Source organism: Grammomys surdaster, unplaced genomic scaffold (genome assembly GCF_004785775.1).
Source record: "Grammomys surdaster isolate TR1022 unplaced genomic scaffold, NIH_TR_1.0 98, whole genome shotgun sequence".
Classification (NCBI taxonomy): Eukaryota; Metazoa; Chordata; class Mammalia; order Rodentia; family Muridae; genus Grammomys; species Grammomys surdaster.
Window position 1 is genome coordinate 12,077,610 of NW_021604577.1, and position 24,969 is coordinate 12,102,578.

The window sequence follows — 24,969 nt, forward strand, 5'->3', positions numbered from 1 at the left end:
CTTTCCCAGTCTCTGCTTTTTGGACTCCATGATGAAAGTCTGAGATAAATGAGAAAATATATGGTCATTTACCCTATACAAATTATGTTTAAGATTTTAATGAAGTGGGATATATGGAAAACATCATTAGTATTCCTACCATCCTAGAATCTGTGTACAAGTCCATTCTTCCTCTTTCCCATGGGAAACCAGAGCAGCCACGTGATGTAAAAGAACTTCCATGCATGACTTTGATTCCTGTGGCGAAACCAGAGTTACAGTCTGTATTTTACAGTTGAGGGGATGAGAGTGTCCAGAGTTCTGTGACTGGCCTGCAGCTCCAGCAGCACCGATAGCACCTGTGTGAAACTGTTCCCCTGACCACTGTCTCTGTGGCTCTCACTTTTAGGTGTAGACTGGATTTTAGCTTCCCCATCTCCCTGGCCCTCAACCAACCCCACCTCCACTTTAAAGATAGAGAACATTTATTACCCCTATCTTTCTTCCTGTCACTTATTTTGAAATTATTAGAAACACTAATAAGAATAAGAAGCATGTGAAGCCAGGCCTGGCAGGCATGGCACATGTTTGTAATACTAGGTTTTGGAAGGCTAAGGCAGGAGTATCACTATGAGAGTTCAAGGACAACCTGGACTCTAAAGGCCTTGTCTCAAAAACTGAAAGCAATGAATGAATCAGATAGAAGATCTCCATTTCTCCTGGGTTTTTATTCCTCTCCTATTTGGACACAAAACTGAGCTTTCTGGAATTAGTTTAGTAGCAAGGAATTTTGGAGGGTAAAGGATTCTCTCTCTCTCTCTCTCTCGCTCTCTCTCGCTCTCTCACTCTCTCATGTGTGTGTATGAGTGTGTGTGAATGTGTGTGTATTAATTATTGTTGTGCTTATTTCTAATGTACATTTTCTAGAAAACTTTTAGGTTCTCTGTGTAGAAGAATATTATATGAAATTGTTATTTTCTATTGCTAAAATTCTTTTTTTTTTTTTTTAAAGATGGTGTCCCTTTATATAGTCTTTGGCTGTCCTAGAACTTGCTATGTAGAACCAGGCTAGCATCATACTCAGAGATCTGCCCTCCTCTGCCTCCTGAGTGTTGGGATTAGGCCTCGACTGCTAAAATTCAACCCATGAACAAAAGGAATCTGACATGTAACCATCCTTTGGTAAATGTTCTGAGTTTTAGTGGTGCCCCTCCAGAACAACCCAACCATTTTTAATCACAGCTTTTATTACTTTATTACTCGGCGTTTAGGTAGGAAAACAGAGTAATCACTCCTTTAAAAGCAAAGACGAGCTGGGGTGTAACTCAGTGTAGAGCTTTGCCTACTGTGTAAAAGGACCTGACTGTGATCCTCACGGGTGAGAATAAAAACAAAATAAAATAGAGACTGAATGAAAATAATTTTGTTTGTTAATAGTCTTGAGCAATAGTTCTAAGAGCGTTATTCATTTAGATGGTTCCAGTTATATACCTGGAAGGTGGCTTCTTACAAACCTTTTATTTGTGATTCAGTTCAATAAATGCATCTAAGCAGATATTTACAAATGGAGCTCTCCCTTTACAATTTAAACTCATTGTACACATGAAGATGTTTTAGGATCCACCTTTAACCAGTCAAACAGCCTCCACTTTTGTTAAAGGAAAACGTCATCATTGATGGGGCTTTGACATTTTATTTTGAAAACATTAGGATGTGGTTTGTGGCTTCTGTAATTTCTTCTCCATGAATTGTCAGCATCTAATCAAGAATTCAAGCTGTTTAGTAACGGTAGATGGCACACGTGGGGGGTTTCTTCCTTCTCGTCCTACTGTGTTGCATAATGATAGAATGTTTAATCCAACAGGCCTGAGCAGTTGTTTTAAAACATTGGTTGACTTATTTTCCTAGACGTTTCCCATTGCTGGATTAGGATCTGGACTAACAGAAGCCGTCGTGGTTAACCCTTTCGAGGTGGTAAAAGTTGGTTTGCAGGTCAATAGGAACATGTTCACAGAGGTAACCATTTAATGTTTTCCTACTCTTAAGGGAATATAAAAAAAGGGTGTGTGTGTGTGTATGTGTACCTACATAAAATTATGAACCCAGACCATATGCACTTATAAAACCACAGAAAAACATTCTTTAAGACGTAGAATAAGAAAAAGTTAGATATCTTCCACAAAGTGTCAAAGAAGCACTAAGATGCGATAGACAAGCGTATACATTTTTATTTCAGAGTGTTAATGAAAGTTACAGTGACTTGCTAGAATTTTACCCTAAATTTTCTTTCACAAGACATGCATGAGAAGAAGCTGTAGCAAACTCACTGAGGTGCTAGCACTATTGTGCTTTTAGAAAGATGAAGTCATTTTTTTTTAAATTACCTCACTCCTTTCCCCACCCCACCCATCACCCTCCCCAAAAGTTTCTGATAGTCTGTCAAAGCTGTCTTCGGGTTAAACCTGAATGAGCAAGTGTTGAAGCCTGCACAGACGTCACACTTGCACAACGATGGGTCTTGACATCTAGTCACTGACACACAGTGCTCCACGTAGACAGCTTCTCTTGTGTGTGCTGCCTGGACTTCCCTCTCGTTACCTAATAATTCCCTTCACACTGCCAAACCTGACCGTTCCTGCTGTATTCTTTTGGATTCTAAACACAAAGCAAGGGGGGGGGGGAACAAGCGGATTAACATTCCAGGTCCCTTTCTAGCATTTTAAGTCCATAAGTGGGTAGCATGTGGTATAAATTGGTCTGAGGTATCTGCTGATTTGGATTTTTCTACAGAAAAAAAATTATATATATATATATATCTCCCTGCCTACTACTTAAGCAGCTGGTAATGGGTGGAGACCCCTCATCCCCAGCCCACTTCCTGCCTGCTGATAATGCCCGAGAATTCCCTGACAGCCTCTTTGGCAGGGAGGTTGGGAGAAAGGGGGCCCTGCTCACCTGTTTCTGCCAAGACCTGCAGTAGGAGAGATTGGGGAAGGGTAGGGCTGTTGTACCAGATGGTATCTACTCAGATGAACTTGACCTAATCCAAAAAGTTATGTTTTGTTTTTTAGGTTTGAGGGGGTTTTTGTTTTTTGTTTCTTTGTTTGTTTTTTGCTTTTTTTTTTGTTTTTAGTTTCAATTGTTCTCTGAAAATCAGAAAGGGCTGAACATCTGAAATGTAAATAAAATATCCAATTTTTAAAAATCACACACAAAAAAGAAAGGGCTGAAAAACTCTCAGTATAGCCCTAGGTTTTTGTTTATGTTCTCTTTTCCAGTCCTTCTAGCTTAAGAGAAAATAGAAGTGAAGCTTAGGAATAGAAAAGAAGGGGGATGCTGTTCAAACGCCCCCACCAACATGCAGCATCTAAACCAATTCCCACAGAATCTGCCCAAGACAAACTAGTTTATTTGAGTAGGGAAATGACCCGGAAGAGGAAAATTTTGGAGGTCACTACTCAGTGCTTCATTTTGCCCATGAGGAAGCAACAGGAGCCAAGGAACAAACAGGTTTTCAGCTGGAGGTCTTTGTCCAGGCAACATGTGACACAGAAACAAAAGTGGGGAAGAGCACTGAGGAACACTCACTAGAATAAAAACAGGGAGTGTGTTTATTCCTAATGCTCTTTCTGCCCCTCTGCCTCCCAAGGAGAGTCTGCCCTGAGCCCAGATAAGAACTCATGCTGCATCCACCAGTCCTTTGCTAGAGCGTGGCAAGCATCACACCTGTGCACCACGAGCATGTGAGCACAGTCCAGGTCCTTTTGTGAAATCTGTATAGACTGCTAGTGAATTTCAAGCATATTTCAACTGAGGGATAGAGGGACCTTACTCAGAGTCATTTTTGCAGAATTCACCGAACTGAACTTTGCCTCATATTTTACTTAGGATAAAATTTATTTGCTGCGTTAAAAAATATTTCGTAAATATCGACAAATCAGAATTTAACAAAATGATCATCATATAGATGCTGTAGATCAGCATTTACTCACAGTAACTTGGAATCCTGTGGCTGAGCTCAGGATGTGGTATTTTCTAGGCAGTATAACAAACTGAAAAAGTACTTAGCACTGAGTGGTAACCAAGCATGTAATAAGCCATCAACTGCCCATAGGTCCTCAGCTAGAGGTGGGGAAACATAAACCTCCTCCTACCCCATGCTAGAACGTTAACTGGTTTGAGCTTGTTCAGGTATCTTGCGGGCAGCCACAACTGCTGTGAGTTCAGGGATGCGATAGTCCTGTTAATGTCTAGAAGACAGCTTTGTGACTATCCTCCCAAACCTCTGGCTCTTACAATCCTTCTGTCCTGTCTTCCACGATTGCCTCTGAGGCTTGAGAGTGGGTGGAATATAGATGCCATTATCCTAGCTGAGCCGTCTACGGGGAATTATGCTCTGAGCTTCTACCAACCATGAATTTCATTAACCAGGGTTTATGCGATTTCTCTCTTGAAGTCTGAGAGCTACATTCTACAAGTGGTAGTAGACGCACCCATTGGGCCTGTGAGCTCCCCAATCATGGTGCCATGGGAGATTTAAAGTGGCAGGCGTGGGTTTCCTCCTGCAGCATAGGCCTTAAATCCAACGAGAAAGTACTTACTTAGCTATCCCCATAATGCTTAGACCACTATATTTTTAGAACATTTATTGGCAAGTTGTGGCTTTTTAAAGACACTGCTCATTCCACCATCCTGGTTACTGACTGGCAGATATTTAATTTTCATAAATTTTCTTACATCCTAGATATCACCCTGTATGAACTATAGCTAGAGAAGATTTTTCTCCTATTCTTTAGGCTGCCTGATCTCTGCTGATAGTTTTCATTTACTATGCAGAAACCTCTAGTTTCATGTGTTCTCATCCACTGATTCTCAGAACTACTTTTATAGTTTCATGCAGGAGAGTTTTTTGCAGAAAGTTATTGAATGTACATACACATATTCAAGGGTATTCCATGTATTTTCCTATAGAAGTTGCAGAGTTTAACGTTTTAAATTAAGCTCTTTTGTTTTTAACATCTTTGTTTTATTCTGTGTACAGATGCTCTGCCTGCATGAGTCTCTCTGCACCACAGGCATGATTGCTGCTGTCAAAGTCTGATACCATTTATTGATGTGCTGTCTTTTTTTTCCCTTGGGTCTTTGGCCCTAGCTTTATGGGTTTATCTCTTGTTCATCTATTCTGTTGTTCTACCTATCTGATTTTTTTTATTGACACCATGCTTATTTGTCACTATACTTCTATAGTATATTTTGAGGAATATCCACTATTGATATCCGTATCCACTGTTGGTGAAAGTATAACCAAGTTCAACCACTATAGAAATCAGTATGGCAGATCCTCAAAGAATTAAAAATAGAGTTACCATGTGACCCTGTACACCACGTGTAAAAGACTGTACAACCCAGCACGGACACAGTTGCACAACCATGTTTGTCGAAAGCACTATTCACAATAGCCAGGGAAAGGAACCAACCTAGATAACACCAAGGGAAGTACACGTATGTAAATGTGGCATGTGTGCGCAATGAGATTTTTACTTAGTCTATAAAGAAAACCAAAATTATGAAATTTTCAGCAAAATGAATGGATTTAGAGAGAATCATTATTAAGTGAGGTGACCCAGTCTCAAAAACGAAAAGCTCATGGATTTTTTCTCTTACATAAATCCTAAAATCTAACACATACGAATAGAGGTATAAACTAGAAACAAGGTGGGAGACCACAAGAGCGGAAGGAAATGTTTTGATGGGGAGGAAAAGGAGTTTCATGTGACATGAAAGTGCCAAGAAGTCGACCGAGGCTGGGAAAACACAAAGAGGGGAGGGAGCGGATAAAGGGCAGAAAGAGACAAAGACAAATTTTGTTTTAAAAAAAAAATAATGAAATTAAAAAATTTGAGTGGAGGTATTTGAGAACAAGGTAAAAAACCTAGTGCAGCGGAAACTCCATGACATCTGTGAGAGTAACCTTAGCTAAGACTCTGTAATGAAGGACATGGAACCTGAACCCACCATCCTCTGGGAATAACTGACTAAACCAGGCAAAGCCTTAAGTGGAGGGATTGGGATACCAATGCACCCACAAAACCTTAGACTTTCAGTTTGTCCTGCCTTCAGAGTGTTCTGGGACTGGAGCCAGGCATACTCATCATCAGAGAGATCAGAGAGTCTCCACACAGCAACTGGTGGGAGCAGACAGAGTTCCAGAGCTAAACATTAGGCAGAGTTCAGGGGATCTTGCTGAGGAGGCAAGGAAGGATCATCAGAGAAACCCGATGGGTCAGAAACACCACAAGCATATAGCTCACAGAACCAACTAACCAGGACTAATGGGATCTGGCAGAGTCTGTAAGGGTCTGACCTAGGTCCTCGGCATATATGTTATGGCTCAGTAGCTTGGGGGAATTCCTAACAGGGAGTGCGAGAACTGTCTCTGTCCTTTTGTCTGCTTGTGGGACCCTGTTCCTCCTACAGGGTTGCCCTGTCCAGCCTTGAGGTAATGGCATATGCCTGGTCTGACTATAGCTTGTTATGTTGTATGTGTTTGATGTCCTTGGGAGACCTGCTTTTTTCTGTGGGGAGGTAGAGGCAGAGTGAATCTGGGAGAGAGGGGAGGGACGGGAAACTGCAGGCAGGATGTAATCTATGAGAGAAGAATAAAATAAAAAATAAGATAAAAATAATAATGAAATCTAACTTTCTGTAACTGTGATGGTTTTAATAGGTATGGCCCCCATAGACTTATGTGTTTGAATGCTTGGCCCATAGGGAATAGCACTATTAGGAGGTGTGGCCTTGTTGAATAGATGTGGTTTTGTTGGAGTAGGTGTGGTTTTGTTGGAGTGGGTGTGGTCTTGTTGGAGTGGGTGTGGTCTTGTTGGAGTGGGTGTGGTCTTGTTGGAAGAAGTGTGTCACTATGGGGTCAGCTTTGAGGTCTCCTACACTCAAGCTCCACCCACTGTAGAATCCAGTCTCCTTCTTTCTGCCTGTGGATCAAGATGTAGAACTCTAGGCTCTGTCTCCAGCACCGTGTCTGCCTGCATGATGCTATGCTTCTCTCAATAAAGATAAGTGACTAAACCTCTGAAACTGTAAGCCAGCCCCAATCAAATGTTTTCTTTACACAAATTGCTTAGGTAATGGTGTCTCTTCACAGAAATAAAACCTTAAGACAGTAACTAATAATTTTTTAACTATCTGAGTATAAAACAATTAATACTTTTAATAAAATGCCCAAAAAGTGTATCTTTCTGTACCTAATGGAAGTATGTAAAAGCACAAATAGTAATCCAGACTGTAGGGAATTCAATGCTGGCTCAGTAGAAACATAATTCAAGCCACATTCCCTAGTAGCAAGACAAAAACAGTGAAGAAAATCAGGTGGATTTAATTTAATAACATATTTTACATAGCCCAATATATCCAAAGTATTTTTAGAAAATTATCTTTTTTAGATCAATTTCAGAAGTTTAGCTTAATAGAAAAAACAATAACAAAAATCTACCCTTCTATCAGAATGTCTTCCTTATTGTCAACATCACCCATCAGAATAGCTCATTTATTACAGCTAATAAATCTATACAAACACACCACCACCCAAAGGGTGTACTTTACAGTAGGGCTCATCCTTGGTATTGTATATTCTATATGTTTAGATAAATTTGTGACACGTGTTCACCATAAAAATATGATACTCAGGCTTGAGATGTGACTCACTGGATAAAGAGCTTGCTGTACTGAATTCAGATCTCCAAAACCCATATAAAGCCAGACACGGCAGCACACATGTAAAATCCTAGCACTCGTGTGATGAGATAGAATGCAGAGACCATGGGTAGACTGGCATGCGAAGCAGTAGCAGAAGAAACCTTGTCAAACAAGGTGGAAGGTGAGGACCAACCCCCGAGGTGACCCTCTGACCTCCGCTCATGTACTGTAGCACAGACGTATCCGTACACATGACTGTGCATTCACACACACACATGAATCATAATCACACGCAGATGAGAATAAAAATGTAATGAGAATAAAAGTGCTACCATCCTATTGCTTTGAGGAGACTCCATGACCAAGGGAACTTATAGAAAAGGGCATCTGATTGGAGCCTTGCTTATAGATTCAGAGGATGAGATTGAGAGAGAGAGAGAGAGAGAGAGAGAGAGAGAGAGAGACTTTTCCCCACAGGCCGCACCTACTCCAACAAGGTCACATCTCCTCTTTGGAATTCAAATATATGAGTCTATGGAGGTCATTTCAAACCCCCACAGTACAGAATGCTTTTCACCGATTCCTCTCTGTTCCATATATTCATCTGTCTCTCGTGCCTAATCCCTGAGAACTACTTGACATTTTTTTTCCTTTTTCATTTCAACATTAACTCTTTTCACTACAACACTTAATCAGTGTAAGAGCTATATAACATCATTTCCCTACTGAAATCTTAAAACAGGAACCTCTTTTGCTTGCATATCTCAACTAATGAATCCCAAGTGCTCAATGAGCAGTGTGGGTAGTTGCTTCTGTATAAAACAGTGAGTGTTAAGTAATTCACTGTAAACTAACTAGTTGGCTTTAAGGAGGGCTATAATGAGACAAGTGAAGCTAAACATTTAAGCAAGGACTTTTATAAATGGTTGAAAGTCTTGATGTGAGGTGTGGTCACATTCTCTGTGAACACTTGCTTTTAAACACAGTACCTGATCATTGTAAAAAAAAAATAGCAAATATAGAAAAGCATAAGGAAAATATGTAATTCCAAGAAACTGATACAATGTTTCTGCCAAGGTCAAGGCCCACCTTTGGAGAACTCTGCTGTTAAGTGGGTAGGAATGGCTTACTGGCCCATCTCGGGGCTCAATCTTGCATAATTCAGGTTCCATGATTTCATTTATAGTAAGAATACCCATTTTTCCTCTGCTCTAATTTCTAGCGACGTTTAAACCTCATGAGCAAATTGTTGCAGAACGTATATAATCAGAATTGTCTAGACCGGGAAGCTAGCTAGAGAAAAGGCAAAGCTGGTCCATGGTTTGGAAGATACATGAAAGCTCCCACAATGCTTTGTACCATTCCCTAACAGGATGGCCTTGAACAGAGTAATTGCAGTTTTCTTACTGGTAAAATGGTGATGGTCAGTCCATCTTTCTTGAAGCAAGGCATTTCTAAGTCGAGATTAGAGGCACACCCTGAGAGACTTCTCAGTCTCACTCCCTGCTGCCCTCAGATTTCCTACTCTTCTGGTTCATAAGCATATTGGTACACAAGAACGTTGGTGTAGTTAGGCTCAATTACACAAATGTGTGTTATTAAGTGTGTCTAAGACATGAAGCTGCTAACGCAATGTATGCATAGTGATGGCTTAATGAATGTGATAGATATTACAGCATGTTTTTTGTGAGCGTTGAAATGTGATTATGTACAGAGATCTTCACACGAGCCTGGCAAATAGTAGGCATGAACTAATGATAACTATTTACAGACATGAGTTGCCCATATAAACCCTTTAGCTCAAGAAGGGACAGATTTATCTTGAAATATTGTACCCATTAATATTGAGCAGCTGCCTCTAGTCACCAGAGCAAAATTATCTCACTTAATGGCGGCCAGTCTTTTCTCTGTCCACTTTAGGTCATTCTCAGATGAAAGCACTATCAATTCAAACTGAATTCTTCTTCTTACTTCATGTTATGCTTACTTTGCTTATAACTGACATATAATTGAACAGATTTATTGGCTACACTATAATGGTTTTATACACACATACACACACACACACACACACATATATATATATACATATATATATATGACCTCATATGGTTATTAATTTTTATTATTTACTTATTATTTATTTAATAATTATAATTATTTATTATTATAAGAACCTTGAGAATCCTCTTTAACAATTTCAAAATGCTGAATACAGTATTGTTTACCATAGCCATTCTACTATTAAACAGAACACTAGAATTTTTTCCTACTATCTAACTGTAGCATGGAAGTTCTGTTTAAACATTAAAAGCAAAGCTATCACTTTATTCAACAATTCCAAAGAAAATAAAGCTTGGTGTGGCAGGGCATGCCTTAAACCCCAGCATGCAAAAGGCAAATGGAAAATTTCCATGAGTTCAAGACCAGCCTGATCTACAATGCAAGTTCTAGGCCACCAGGGCTAAATAGTGAGACTCTGTCAGAGGGAGGAAGAGAGAGAGAGAGAGAGAGAGAGAGAGAGAGAGAGAGAGAGAGAGAGAGAGAAAGATGGGAGGAAGGGAGGGAGAGATATGTAATCAGTATGCCAAAGAAATATCTTCACTCACATATCAATTGCAACATTTTTTGTAATAATCAGGATATGTACTCAACCTAAGAGTCCATTGACCAAAGAATGGTGAAATAAATACAGCACACACACACACACATGCAAAATGAAATACTAGCCAACTATAAAAAGGATGAAATTCCATCCTTCATGGTAACATTGATGAACCCGAGGGACGTTACGTTAGGTAAAATAAGTCAGACACGAAAAGGCAAATGACACATGATCTTAATTGTATGTGAACTCTGAAAACGTTAGAACCATAGAAATATAGAGTAGTAGAGTGGTGACCAGAGCCTCGGAACCAGGGGATAGGAAATAGAAGATGGTGAGCCAGACCTCTGTTCTACCCAGGGCAGCCTGCTGTCAAGCTGTTTAGAGGTTTTAAGTTCCAGTGCAGGTCACTATCATATGAGTACTAACTTGCAATCTGTTGGCTGTGGATTACAGCAGCAATTAGAGATAAAACTAGAAACATTTGAGGCCACTTTAAGAAGAATTTGGCCACCATCGAGATCTGCCTCTGCAACAGCTGACAGCGGGTTCCCAGAAGGCTGAATTCATTTTCAGTCAATCCCAGCAACGGTTGTGGGAACAGCGCCTGCGTGGGCTACATGCAGAATGGCCAGCTAGCCCCGTACCTTTAAGAAAAGCAGGATGGGTTGCCCCACAGAGGCTGCTTCTGCAGCCAAATAAATAGCTCTTGTCCGGCCAACTATGTGAATTTTCTCAGGCATCCTGTCTGTGCTCCTTGCTGCCCTCATGTCTGGGATATGAACTGCCATGGAATCCAACACAGGTTATTTTGAATTTTCTTATTTCCTCAGCCTGAGGTGGTGAATCAATGTGATCTTTTAAATAAGACCATTTCCACGAAGTTCCCACAGCTGTGAGGGAGTCGGCTGTAGTGGACCATCGCCTAAGAAAACAGCAATCTGGCCTGTGTTTACTTCTACACTTAGATTCTCCTAAGCACGGCTAGAGTGCTAAAGATATGGTATAAGGACTGCCCCGTCCCTGCTGCACAAAGCACAGGCTAGGAGGAAGGTGTGAGGTGTTAGGTGGGTGGCCCTCTGGCCATGGCGGGGGGTGGGGGGGGACAACCCTATGAAAGCCCTCTGAAGCCTGGAGTCCAGGGCAAAGGCCCCCTAGCTGAGGTGCAAGGGCTGACTGATGAGAGCAAAACCTCCCTTTTCAATGATCCTGGTAGTTAAGTGGGAGGAGCCACAATGCTGGGGATTCCGGGGCCACTCCCACCAGACCCTCTCAGGGCACAGCAGACATTGTGCTGATCCTCAACTGCCCCAGTTGTGTTCCTGTGGTCTAGCAGGTTCTTCAGCCAGTCAGAAATATGTTACCCACTAAATACGCCTTCCACCCGGTTTAACCATAAACGATTCCAGAAATGTAAAGGAAATTGTGGTTTCTTTGGTTCCCAGCACAGCCCTCACATCCTTGGAACTTATGTATAAAACATTTCGATAGGTGTGCTCGCCTTCCTTTGGTTTCTTAATTGCCACCATATCGTTTAAAGGAAGGCCATAATCCCTGCCACACTTCTGTCAATTCCAACACCAGAACCTTGGCCAGCATTTTAAGATTTGCAGCAAGTAAAGCAAACTGGTCTCTACTTTAAATACGCTTGACCTTCTGTGGAGAGCAAAGTAAGCGCAGCTTTGTCATGCTCCGGTTTGGTTCAGTGGGTGTAAAAACATGTTCAGATAAAATTGAGATAGACCCACATTTCCCCCTGTCCTTCAAACTAAACCTGAGTAAAGAGTTGTTCTCATTTGTAATCTCTTTGGCTTAGGACTAAGCTTGCCCACGGATTTCTGTGTTGGAGGTGGTTCGCTCATCCGGTGTTGCCAGAAGTATGACTTTGTAGCTTGTCCCTCCCGTACCTTTCTGTCCTCTACCTGGGTGCATTAGCTTTCTGTCTGTTTAGCTGTGTGAAGTAGTGCCCCCTATCACTCGTGCTAAGCTCAGTGATGTTTGGCCTGCTCTCTGCTAGCCTGGAAAATGTGACTTTTTCCCCAGGAGCAAAATCCTGTATGAACTGCTTCCCAACTTTTCTCTCCGCTTTGAAATCTACTTCAAAGTTATTATTTGGCTAAAGGGTTATTTTCCTTCCCTGAGGTCTATAGGACTTGCTCCTGATGTGTGGCTGGGACACAGGTTTTTCTTTTTCTTTGTCTTGTTTGTCTGCATTGCACATGAGCATAACCATTCTCACCCCCAAATATTAAACCAAATCTTTAGACAATTGAAAAGGCCTGTCTCACTTCTATTTAGTCTTTAAAGATGTCTTTAAAGAGCCCAGAAAGAGATGGTCTCCTACTTGCTCTGCAATTGTAATTTTAAGGCTTGATGAACAGATAGCAAATGGGTAACCAATGGTGAATCTTCAAAGACAGAATATTTTAATTAGTTCAGGATTTGCTTCTGGTTTTAGATAATACTGCTAAATATAGTTCTACACACTTTATTCTAGAATCTCAACAATCTACCAGGGACCAAACTAGATCGTGTGTGTGTATGTGTTTGTATGTGTGTGTGTATGTGTGTGTGTGTTTGTGTATGTGTGTGTATGTGTGTGTGTATGTGTGTGTATGTGTGTGTTTGTATGTGTGTGTATGTGTGTGTGTGTTTGTGTATGTGTGTGTATGTGTGTGTATGTGTGTTTGTGTATGTGTATGTGTGTGTATGTGTGTGTATGTGTGTGTATGTGTGTGTGTGTGTTTGTGTATGTGTGTGTATCTCACTAGAAAGCTTAGTGATTACTATCTTTGTAGATAATCAACAACTCCTTTATTAAACTTAATTACACTAGGATCCACATAAGTAGGTGTGACTCCTGAGCAGTTCTTTCAGGAAAGAAAACAAGAAGTTTGTGACATATAGAACCAGTGAGTGGCTGTGTTTAGGAAACATTAGAGTCCAGTGACAGAATTGCCAACATCCATGATGACGTATCAGGTGCAAATTTCTCTCGAGTCACTGTCTGAGGCACTGCCTAGCCACTATCTGGCACCTAAATTGTTCTTTTCAGTTTGATGCTTACAGGGAGAACAGAGAAATTCATCCCTGTAGTTATCTTTCAATAAAGCCCAAAGGAGCTGCCAAATTGCCTCTCTATTACCATCCACAGAAAATACACTTTAGTCTTCCACTTGTTGGTGCCAGGAATCCTAGATTTTTGTTTTCGAAAACCAAGACTTTGAGGCAATAATAGCTCCCATTTATAGAACATCTATATGCCAGACACTACAAGATGACTTATGTGATTTTCCCTTTTGCTTAATACTAGGAATGTGTTATGTACAGTTGTAAACCACTAAAGTGAGATATATATATATATATATATATATATATATATATATATATATTGCTTTCCTAAATCAAATAAGAGAGCTAGAGCAGGAAAAGTGCTAGCCGAGGACACCCCTTTTCTCTCACCGTACCCTGCTACTCGCCATGTGAACTCATCTGCCTCTTCCTACAAGAATCTGATGTCAGATCCTCCTAGTAGCTCTATAATGGTGAGGTCTGCCCTCTCTGTAAGTAGGTAAAATAAGACTCCTCATGTCGGCAATTCTAAGGAACTGACCGTTAGCATGAGCCTCACTTTTGAGCCCGCCATGTTGCTTCTGTTGGAATAAAGAAGCCCAGGTAACCAAGAAGCACAAGGGAAACTCTAGAGTGGGATCCCAAAGCTTTGATGAAGCAAAGACCCCTCCCTGTTGCCAGCTTCCTTCCAGCAGTAGTCTCTGTGGCCACAGCACTGTCGTCTTCCTTCACACTCTGCCAACAGTACAGGGATACGCAGTGTCTCCCAGGATTCCCTACGACTGACTATGAGACGACAGCTTGGTGTGAACATAGATTTGTGACTCAGCATCTGGGAGGGGTTGTTGACATCCGATTGTCCTCCTAACACAGAATGCTGAGAGAGATCTCTCTCAGGCTTGGGGAGATGAATTGACGGCTAGGAGCACTGGCTGCTCATGCCTGAGTCCTGTTCCCAGCACCCACATGGTAGCTCCTGACTGTCCTTCCCTCCAGTTCCACAGGATCCAGCATCCCCTTCTGACCTCTGTAGGCACCAGGCATGCATAGAGTATACATAGAATACATATACATAGTTAAAATACTCATATAAACAAAACAAAATATAAATAAATAAGTATAAGTATAAGAAAAAGAGAAAGGCTAAAGAAAACTCAAGACAATGGCATTGGATTGGAGGTGTCTTTCTTGTTCATAATCATGCTCAGTTGAAAATAAACTATAGTGGTTAATTAGTGAGATATTGAAGCTAAAATAAGCATATTCTCATAGGATCCTTCCTTCCACTTACATTTTATTCCTGTGTGGAAGGAAGGTTTTTCCTTCCTTTTTTCTCCTTTCAAATTTATGGAAATGCTTTAAGACCTGATTTGAGTAATGAAAAGTATAGAATACTGCCTATCTCCTGAAGAGCCAGTATATTTTCCTACCTAAATGTGGCAACTGGGTTCCCCTTTCACAAAGCAGTATTTCTTCAAAGGTTAACTTACAGAGCCTCAATCCATCCACTAGGAAAAAAAAAAACCTCACCCCATTAGCTTTCCAGCCACCTGGTGCTACACAAAGCAACATTCTCACTCACTCAGCACTGAGATACAACACCATTCATCTTGCTGCCTAAAGCAAATGAAGAAACATAGTTGTGTGCTCAGAGCTTTTTCTTGGCCTTAGAGGTGGGGGAATCTAGCTACAACATGTGCCTGTACTACTGGCCACATCCTGATAGTTATTTACCCAGGGAACAATGCCTAAAGCCTCTGTCTGTGATCACACAAGCTGGTCAGAGCCAACTCTGGTCAGTAGTTAGATGGAACAACTCCAGGAAAAATAGCCCAGACTGTCATAAATGGTCCTTGTAATTTGTATGTAGTCCTGGGCTCTCAAAGAATAAGGGATAGTGCCCCAGTGGTACCTAGAAGCAGGATTTAGGCAGAAGATTGTTTTCTCTCTTATATGTAGTCTTTGAACTTTTAAATTGTATTATTTAAATAAATTTCATTATGTATATTTGAGATTTTTAAGATAATAAATGTCTAGGGGTACTTATAAATAATAAAATGGTTCCAAGGCAGGAGAAATGACTCTTCCAGAGGAGCTATACACCGTATCTAGCACCTACATTTGGCAGTTTACAATTACTGATAACTCCAGCTCCAGGGTACCCAATGTACTTTTCTGGCCTCTATGGGCACCTACACAGATGTGCACATACACACACAGAGGTGGTGGATACACACACATAAATAAAAATAAGCCTTAAGTAAAATGATTACTATACTGAAACAAATCAACAGATCATCTTGCATAGTTATTTTTTTATGTAACAAGAGTATCCAAAATCTACTTATTTAACAAGCCGCCCCCTCTCAAAGTACAACTTTCTCAACAATGGTCCTAATATTGGACTTTAGACCTCTGGGCTTATTCATCCTATGTATCTGCTATTCTTTGACCTACATCTCCCCGCATCCTATCCTTCTCTCATGCCCTGGTAACTATGGTTTGATTCTCCCTCTCTGTATATATGACCTTTTGGGTTTGTTTTTCGATTTTGCTTATATGGATAGAAAAGGGGTCATGAAATCCCACTGCACACAGAGGAACTATTGGCAATTGATAGCTGAGAGGGAGGTAACGTTTTCTTCTGTGGACGTGACCCCTTTGTGGCAGACATATGCCAATAAAAACTTCTCAAAGAAAGTGAGACAGCACAAAATGTTTCTGTGCTTTATCTTATTTTACTGAGGTTCTTTTTTTTTTTTTTTTTTTGACTAAACCTCTTGAGGATACTTTACCATGAATTTTATTCCGTAGTTCCATTAGTGGAACTTTTGACGATGAGTGCAAAAAATTATAAGCTTATTTCTCTAAATAAAAGATGAGCAAAGTATCGCTGCCCTATTTCTAGAATATAAACAAAGCACTATTCTAGAGCTTTAGTGTGATCTATGGGAGCAATAGCATTTAGTATGTGTGACCGAAATCAGTAAAAGAAGACTTTGAGTCAGGCGCTCACTCCTGCCATCCCAGCACTGTAGAGAGACTTACCTATCAACAGTGTCCACATCCTGCAACACTACCTACACCCCAGTCCACTTATTCTCCCGTAGCACAGCTCTGAAGCCGTCAGGGGACGGGACATCTGGGTAACTTAGAAGGCAGTTTGCCCACAGTCGGTAACTAAATATGAAAAGTGTACTGAGTCTAAATTTCACAGGGAAACTGACCTGATGCCGGGCTGGATAGTGTTGGAATCATTTGGCTGACGACACTAATCACCCGCCATTTTGTTTTGAAAGGGAAGCCCAGTAATCAAATAAGTTTAGTAAAATCTCCTGTGTTTACAGAGATCTAGTCAAAATGATCCTACATTTTACTATTTATGCATCCAAGTGGAAGTCATGTTTTCCCTTTCTAATTGAATATTTGCTTACATGTGTGTGACACAGGATCCCTGAATGAAGCAAAAAAAGTGGTCTACCATACTCCTAATTCTCTTAGGTACCAGAATTATTTATATATATATATATATATATATATATATTAACTTCAACTTTCCAGAAAAAATATTATTTAGGGTATTATTATATCAGCTGACAGTGGTGTTTGGAGTGGTAAGCCCTGCAAATCATATCACCTATCACAAGGATAAGCAAGGAGGAAAAGAACACTTAGATGCAAAATTCTGGTCAAGCTATCTGTGAGCAGCATTACCTTAGGAACATCACTTCATTAGGCTTGGTCTTCTCTCTGAGAAACTGATAGTGTAGGGTGCCTGCCACATACTTTATAGAGTTAATGAGAAAAGCAACCTAACACATTAGGATGACAGAATTGAGTAGAGGGTTCAAACACCTCTGTGTGAGCTCTGCCATTACCACCCGCTCTGTGATATCAGGTGTTATATCTGATATTATACACTGAAGTCCCACAGTAGAGCTTCAGATCGTGTGCTCCTCCATTCCTAACATTCATCCTCTCACAGTCCTTCCTTCTTCCAGTAAGGTTACCAAGTAGAGACTTCTCTTCTCTTCCCCCCCCCCCATCCCCCGGCCTCGCTTGCTCCAGCCCTGCTCGCTCATTATATGTAAGTACACTGTTGCTGTCTTCAGACACCCTAAGAAGGCATCAGATCTCATTATGGGTGGTTGTGAGCCACCATATGGTTGCTGGGATCCGAACTCATGACATTTAGAAGAGCAGTCAGTGCTCTCAACCACTGAGCCATCTCACCAGCCCTTCTCTCTTTCTCTTTTTTTTTTTAAATTAATTTATTTACATCCCAAATGCCGCCCATCCTCTCCGACCCCCCTACTTCACAGAGTCTCTCTCCCCATTCCCCTTCCTCTTCTCCTCTGAGAGGGTGCTCCCCGTTGGTATTCCCCCATCCTGACACATCAGGTCTCTGCAGAATTAGGCACATCCTCTCCCAAGGAGGTCAGACAAGTACTGTTAGGGCACTACGTCCATGGCTAGGCTACAGCTTTAGGGACAGCGCCTGCTCCTGTTGTTGGTGCACATCTGAACATATGTGCTGGGGGGTCCTGAGTCTAGCTTGTGCTTCCTCTTTGGTTAGTGGCTCCGTCTCTGGGAGTTGCCATGAGTCCAGGTTAGTTGACTCTGTTGGTCTTCCTGTGGAGTTCCCATCCCCTTCAGATCCTTCAGTCCTCCTCCTCCAACTCTTCCATAAGAGTCCCTCAGTCCAATGTTTGTCTGTGGGTCCCTGCATCTGTTTCAATCCGCTTCTGGAGAGAGCCTCAGAAGACAGTCATGCTAGGCTCCTGTCTGCAAGCATAACACAGCATCATTACTAGTGTGAGGTGTTGGTGCTTACCCATGGAATGGGTCTCAAGTTGGGCTGGCTATTGGTTGTCCATTCCCTCAGTCTCTGCTCCATCACTGTCCCTGCATTTCTTTTAGATAGGGCAAATTTGGGGTCACAAGTTTTGGGGGTGGGCTGTGTCCTTATCTCTCCGCTGAGGGAAGCTTCCTGGCTACAGGAGGTGGCTTCTTCTGGTTCCATGTCATCACTGTTAGGCGTCTCAGCTAAGGTCACCCACATTGACTGTTGGGAGCCTTCCCCAGCCCAGGAGATTCATCACTCCCACACCCCACCCTTGGAAACTGCAGATTTCCATTAGTTCTCCCAGCTCTCTGGCCCTTGCTCCTGTCTCTCCCCACACCTGATCCTGCCCCTCCTCCATTCCCCTTACTATCTCCTCTCCCAGACAGTTCCCTCCCTCCATCCACCTCCAATGACTGTTTTATTCCCCCTTCTAAGTGAGATCCAAGCATCCTCACTTGAACCTTCCTTCTTGTTTAACTTCTTTAGGTCCATGGGGTGGGTGTATCATGGATATCCTGTACTTTGTGGCTCATGTCCACTTATCAGTGAGTACATACCATGTATGTCCTTTTGGGACTGAGTTACCTCACTCAGGGTATTTTCTGATTTGATCTATTTGCCTGCAAAACTAATGATGTCTTTGTTTTTAATTGCTGAGTAGTATTTCATTGTGTAAATGAACCACACTTTCTTTATCCATTTTTCAGCAAACTATGGTTTTTAAAAACAAACAAACAAACAAAAACAAAACCCTATCCACACCATTTAGAGAGCAGTGGTGTTCTTAAACAAACAACAAACAAACAAACAAACAAACAAAAGACTATCCTTTGAAGCGATGGCTCAGTGGTTAGGAACACTGGCTGCTCTTCCAGATGACCTAAGTTCAGTGTCTAGCACCCACATGATGCCTACAACCAGCTATAACTCCAGTTCTAGTGGATCCATCCTAGGCTGTCTTCTAGCCTCCTCTCACACGCACGCGTACACACACCCCCACCACGATACAGATACCTACATGCTGACAAATCATTTAGATTCATAAAATAAAAATTAATGAAAGTTAAAAGCTCCCTCTGTCCCTCCCGCCTCTGGGATGTTAGACGAGAGACAATGGAAAGGAGGAGGGGATCATACTGACATCTGTCAGTCTGTCCTGGGAATCCTCATATCTGCCCTCTTCTTCCTGCCACTAAGGACTCCCTTATCTTTCCCTGCCCCTGTGCTGCCTTCCTCAGAGGGAGCAGAAGTTTACAAGTTTGCTCAGCACCCCCAGACATGAGCGGGTAGACACCTTCTCATCACTTTTGAGAACTGAAATAATTTGGGTGTTAGTCAACACACCAAAGTACACATAAAACGGTCCCACACAGAATAGACTTTAACCTCAAGAGAATTTTCTCGGTTTCTTTGCGGGATGTATTTTGTTGCTTCAAAGTACGTTCTCATGTTGTATTCTCACATTACAGGGAAGGGCTTGCTTAGGGCGACTTCTTGTAGTTAATCCTCACAAATGAAAAAAGATAGAGCTAATTATAGAATTGTAGCCAGTAGGATTTTTAAAAAAATTATTAGTGAAAACTATACTATTTACTATATAAAAAAGCACATTTAAATGTATTTTGCTAATCATATAGCATAAATTACCAGTTGGGTGAAAAGCCCTGGTTGCTTTTTGAGCTGCTGGTGTGGTTTTGACTGCAAATAATAGGAGAATACTTTGAATCAAAAGTGTGACATAGTGCTGTGGCCATCGCAGCAACTTGCTCCAACAGATCACTGAGCAGATGTCATGTGAGCTTGTCTCGGGAAGGAAAAGCTAAAAGCTAAGAGGAGAAGGCGGGGATCTCCTTTGTGAAGTGCCTCCAAAGAGAAAACAACCACTCATACTCTTAAAAACGTATGTGGCTGCTTGTAACTGTACTGTAACGAACTGCAAATCTCAGAGAGAACCAGAGTGCACTATTTAGCAAGCTCCAAAGGCAACAGCAGATGGGATTCCAGCAGGCAAGGTATTTCAGTCTTGGTAATAACCAAAGTGTTGGAAAGGAACAAATTAAAGATAACCTTTTACCTCCAGTTCCATTGGTTGATAAGGTATCACAGCAAGGGACATATACACTGATTGTCTATCTATGGGAAGAGATGTTTATCCATGGTTGGTTTCTAAACTATCGTGAGTTAAAAATCACTGAGGCAATGGATTTGCGATGAATTTTAAAATTAGCTTGGAAAAAAAGCATAATTTATAAAATAAGCATTCTAGATGGAGGAGCCAAGTATAAATTCCTTTTAGCTGACACGGCGTTATGAATTACTAACGTATCTATGTGCATAATCTCTCCTTTAGAGTGGGTAATCCAGAACTGGATACAACTATTTACATGTTGAAAGTGATGGTAATTATTACATGACATTAGTTTCACTAGCTCCACAAAAGATGGTTTTTCTTTGCCAACAATTCTCTATAAAGCCTGCTGCTATACATAAAGTTTTGGGTGTTTGGGTGTTTGGGAAGGAGGTCTAGTTTTTAAAATCACAGATATAAACATGATCTTTTTTTTTCCTGTTTTGGAAAATAGTTCCTCATAATTCTGGCATGAAAGGACATTAGTGTAGTAATTTGCTGCATCCCATGGTCCCAAAATGATGTCTCTTGCTCTGCTTCTCTCTCACACAGCAACCATCTACTTTTGCTTATGCAAGACAAATCATTAAGAAGGAAGGCTTGGGGTTCCAGGGCCTCAACAAAGGATTTACTGCAACTCTGGGACGCCACGGAATTTTCAACATGGTTTATTTTGGCTTCTACCACAACGTCAAAAATACTATTCCATCCAGCAAGGTAACTATACAATTGTCTAAGTTCTGTTGAGTGGAAAACATATCAAGGTTTGTAGCTTCATCTATAGAGTATTTATCATGTCTAACCAAATTCACATCCACTATCTATTTGACCCCATCAGCCTATGTATTGAGTTCTGTTATGTCCCTTTCAAATGCAGAAACCGAGACTTCTGAGAGTCTGTAGTAAAGCTAAGTCTAAACCCAAGTCTCAATGGGGAGGTTAATTTCCATGAAGAATGTCTCATGTAGATATGAATACTATTCATTCAATTTCTACAAACAGTGTAATCATTTCATTTCTACCTCACTCTTATCATTTTCCCAAAACCATGGAGATGGGTTTGTTTGTTTGTTTGTTTGTTTTTGTCTTCTTTTCTTTTCTCATACTCCAAATCAGTTGAGCTCACAAGGGGAAGGTCTGGCAATATTTCAAATAGTAGGTTGATACTCACTGTAAAATTACTTTGGTTAATATAGGTGATGGGTAAACCACTCCTCTGGGTCATTTGCTCTTATTATAACATAACAATAGTGATTATTATATTACCCTTTAGTGATAACCTTCAGAACCCAAGTCTTCCAACTCCTATAATATAAAACTGCCTATGGTATGTAAGTTGCACACCCCAGTGTTTTCCCTCCAAATTTAGAAAAATGGAGCATTCATGACGCTGACATTCATGATGAAAATTCTGTGTTTTAGACTAACAAAAGCAACTCACATAACATTAGAGAAGTGTTTGATTCCTTCATTTCTCCAGCTCCCAAAAGACTTCAGCCAGCTGTAAACTGCATATAATAAATTGGATTATATAAATAATTTATAGAAATTAAGTAGTGCTATATCTTATTACATTATGACTTTATTTTAATGTATATGTTATTAAGGTAAAATGAAATTATTTTAAGAAAGAAATTCAAGATCAATAAGATATGTATTTTTTTTTCACATGTTATTAGGTATTTTTTAATGGAAGGGGTACAGAGTTGGGGACAAAGGAACCAGAAAGAATTGGAGGGGATAAGAGAGGTTGATGACAAATATAGCCACAGTGCATTCTATACATGCAATTGACTATCAAAAATAATGAAAGAATTAATACGTAGTGGCTCATGCCTGTAACCTCAGCGCTCTGGAGGCTGAAGAAGGAGTATCAGCACTTGTTTGAAGGCAGCCTGAGCTACATAACAAGACCTTATCTTTAAAACACCAGTAAGTAAATATCTACAAGTTCAAACTTTACTCTGCAGTTAAGCAGTCTACAATTACATTACTACATGTTCAGCGTAAATAAAAAGAACCAGAAACCCAGCAGTTTGTTTGTTTTCATGAAAATGAGGACAAACAACAGACAGAGCCATTTTTCTTGCCTGTTTGCAAATGAACTTTCATTACTTAATACGAATACAATGTTTTATTTCAATAAGCACTTTAATTAAGCACCTCTCATGGGTTAAAGAGATGACTCAACCATTAAAGGCTAGGCTCACAACCAAAATGTCAAGTGTTTCTCTCTGTATTCTAGGCACTCTATAAAGTGTGCCCTATTCTCAAAGAAGCTCTTAAGAAGCCATGAAAAAGACCACTGAACAGGCATATTGAAAATGTTTGATTGTATTTAGGCAAACAATATGTTGAGAGTCATTAGTTGATAATACTTCTAATAGTGAATGAAAAATGCTTCACAAACTCTCAAATTCCATTTTTCTAAATTTGGACTGCTAGACTAAAAACAAATCCCATCACATTTTTTTAAAATGTTATAAATCAATGTTGGCTAAAAACAATGGTTTTTTCTAGCATTTATCCCTCCAGCACACACTGCACACACAGCGAGTTTGCAATGTCCTCATCTCCCAGTCCTGTTTATAAAGCACATATAAAAATGGACGTTAATAAGAACAGGGGCTTTTCCTGGATTTTGTTTTCCACTGCTGTATCCTTAGAGATTAAAACAGTGCCTGGTGCAGAGCAGGTCCTCAGGAAATCTATATTAAATGGATCACATGAACGAAGAAAGAAATGAATGGAAAATGTGTTTCCTTTCACTGCATACCTTAGGGATACCTTGGCGTTTGGGAGAGCCACTATATTAATTGGTGTTAGTGTATAGGAAGCTGGAAGAGAGTTTACAGTTGAAGGGCTTAGAGCGAGAGTAGGTCTCACCCTAATCAAACAGAACCCCAAGAAAAAGAAAATAGCACAAGAGGGTCTTTGTATCCAGGAGGTGAGATGTTTGGTTTTGGAAATGCTTCTTAAAATGGAGATTTTCACATTGCCGAGATAAGTTTTCCTATGCTACCTCAGTAGACTGCCAGAACAGGCATTTTGGCAATAACCAAAATCTTAATGACCTCTGCAGGATAGACAGGCTACCACTGTGCAGGCAAAGCTCCAGAGAACAGAACGGAAAGGCATGGTGTGAACTGCTTTCCCAAGACTCCCTAGACTCTGTTATCTGTCCAGTGTGTGTATGTGTGTTTGTGTGTGTGTGTGTATGTGTGTGTGTATGTGTGTGTATATGTGTGTGTGTTTGTGTATGTGTGTGTATGTGTTTGTGTGTGTGTTTGTGTGTGTGTGTAAGTGTGTGTGTGTGTGTGTGTAAGTGTGTGTGTGTGTGTAAGTGTGTGTGTGTGTGTGTGTGTGTAAATCTGTTTAGTGAAATGTCAATGAGTGCCTAAAAAAGGGATTTTCTGTTAGCTTACATTCTCTATGTTGAGACTAGACTAATAAACAAAGGCTTAATTTATTAACCAGGACCCTAAGGAATATTAAGTTCTCTCCCAACTCTTTAAATAAAAGATATGGGCTGGAAAGATGACTCAGCGATTAAGGGCACTTGTTGGCTATTACAAGGGACCCAGGTTCAATTCCCAGTACCCACATGGCAGCTGACAATCTCTTCTGGCCTCTGTGGGCAAGCGTGCAGTGCACAGAGATACAGGCAAAGCACTCATGCACATGAAATAAAAACAAATAAGAAAAGTCTTTTAAAGATATAGTTTTCATTGACATTTTAGCTTTTGTGGCACAGTCTATTACAGCCCTGACCAGGACTTGAACCTACTATATAGGCAGGGCTAGTTTTAACCTCATGATCCTCCTGCTTCAACCTCTTGAACAGAACTGGAACTGACTTTTTAAATTGTGTCATAGTCCTATCAAGACGCAGACTCAAGGCCAGACTCTTCAGTCTCTCACACACTATTCAGAGTAGCATATAATAAGAAAGCTGTTGAGATGCAGGTTATAATTATTTTTTAAAAGTCAATGTTGCCTGGTATGGTGGCTCACGCCTATAATTACAGCACTCAGGAGACTGAAGCAGGGAGGGTTGTGGTAACACCAACCTGGGCTTCTAGTGGGCTTCCTAGTGAGTTCTAGGGAAGCCTGAACTACAAAGTGAGGTCCTGTCTCAATATATAGTAAAAGTCCAACAACTCCTTCTCTAGTCCTTTCTACATACATACCTTTACACTGGTGGGGAAAGCTAAGGAATTGCGTCCTAGCTCTTTGACTAGCAGTGCTTTCAAATCATAACCTACTTTGGGCACCATACCAGTTGATGAAATTTGCCATGTGGGCTCAGAATTTCATTCCTACATGAAAATAATGTGTTCCTTTTTGTTTAACGCCCTTGGCACTTGGGTCCCCTATATGGGCAGCTAGAAGGAATACTGTGCATAAAGTCTGGGGTTCTCAGGTCTGAATGTCACTCTAACATGTATTTACTGAGTGACGGACAGGTGGCAGGCCCCATGGTGAGGACCAAGTGAGAAGTTATCATAGTAGAGAGCTTTCAAGATAAAAAGAGAACAATCAACAGAAAACACACACACACACACACACACACACACAGAGAGAGAGAGAGAGAGAGAGAGAGAGAGAGAGAGAGAGAGAGAGAGAGAG

At 40.8% G+C, this 24,969-nt stretch overlaps 1 protein-coding gene across 1 annotated transcript in view; it reads left to right on the forward strand.

Moving 5' to 3' along the window:
- Positions 1-24,969, forward strand: part of Slc25a21 (solute carrier family 25 member 21) — a 449,914-nt gene that overhangs the window by 403,216 nt on the left and 21,729 nt on the right. The window contains exons 6-7 of the mRNA XM_028781691.1: positions 1,888-1,995; positions 20,893-21,057. Coding sequence (XP_028637524.1) covers positions 1,888-1,995; positions 20,893-21,057 — 273 coding nt within the window. The remainder of the gene's footprint in view (positions 1-1,887; positions 1,996-20,892; positions 21,058-24,969) is intronic.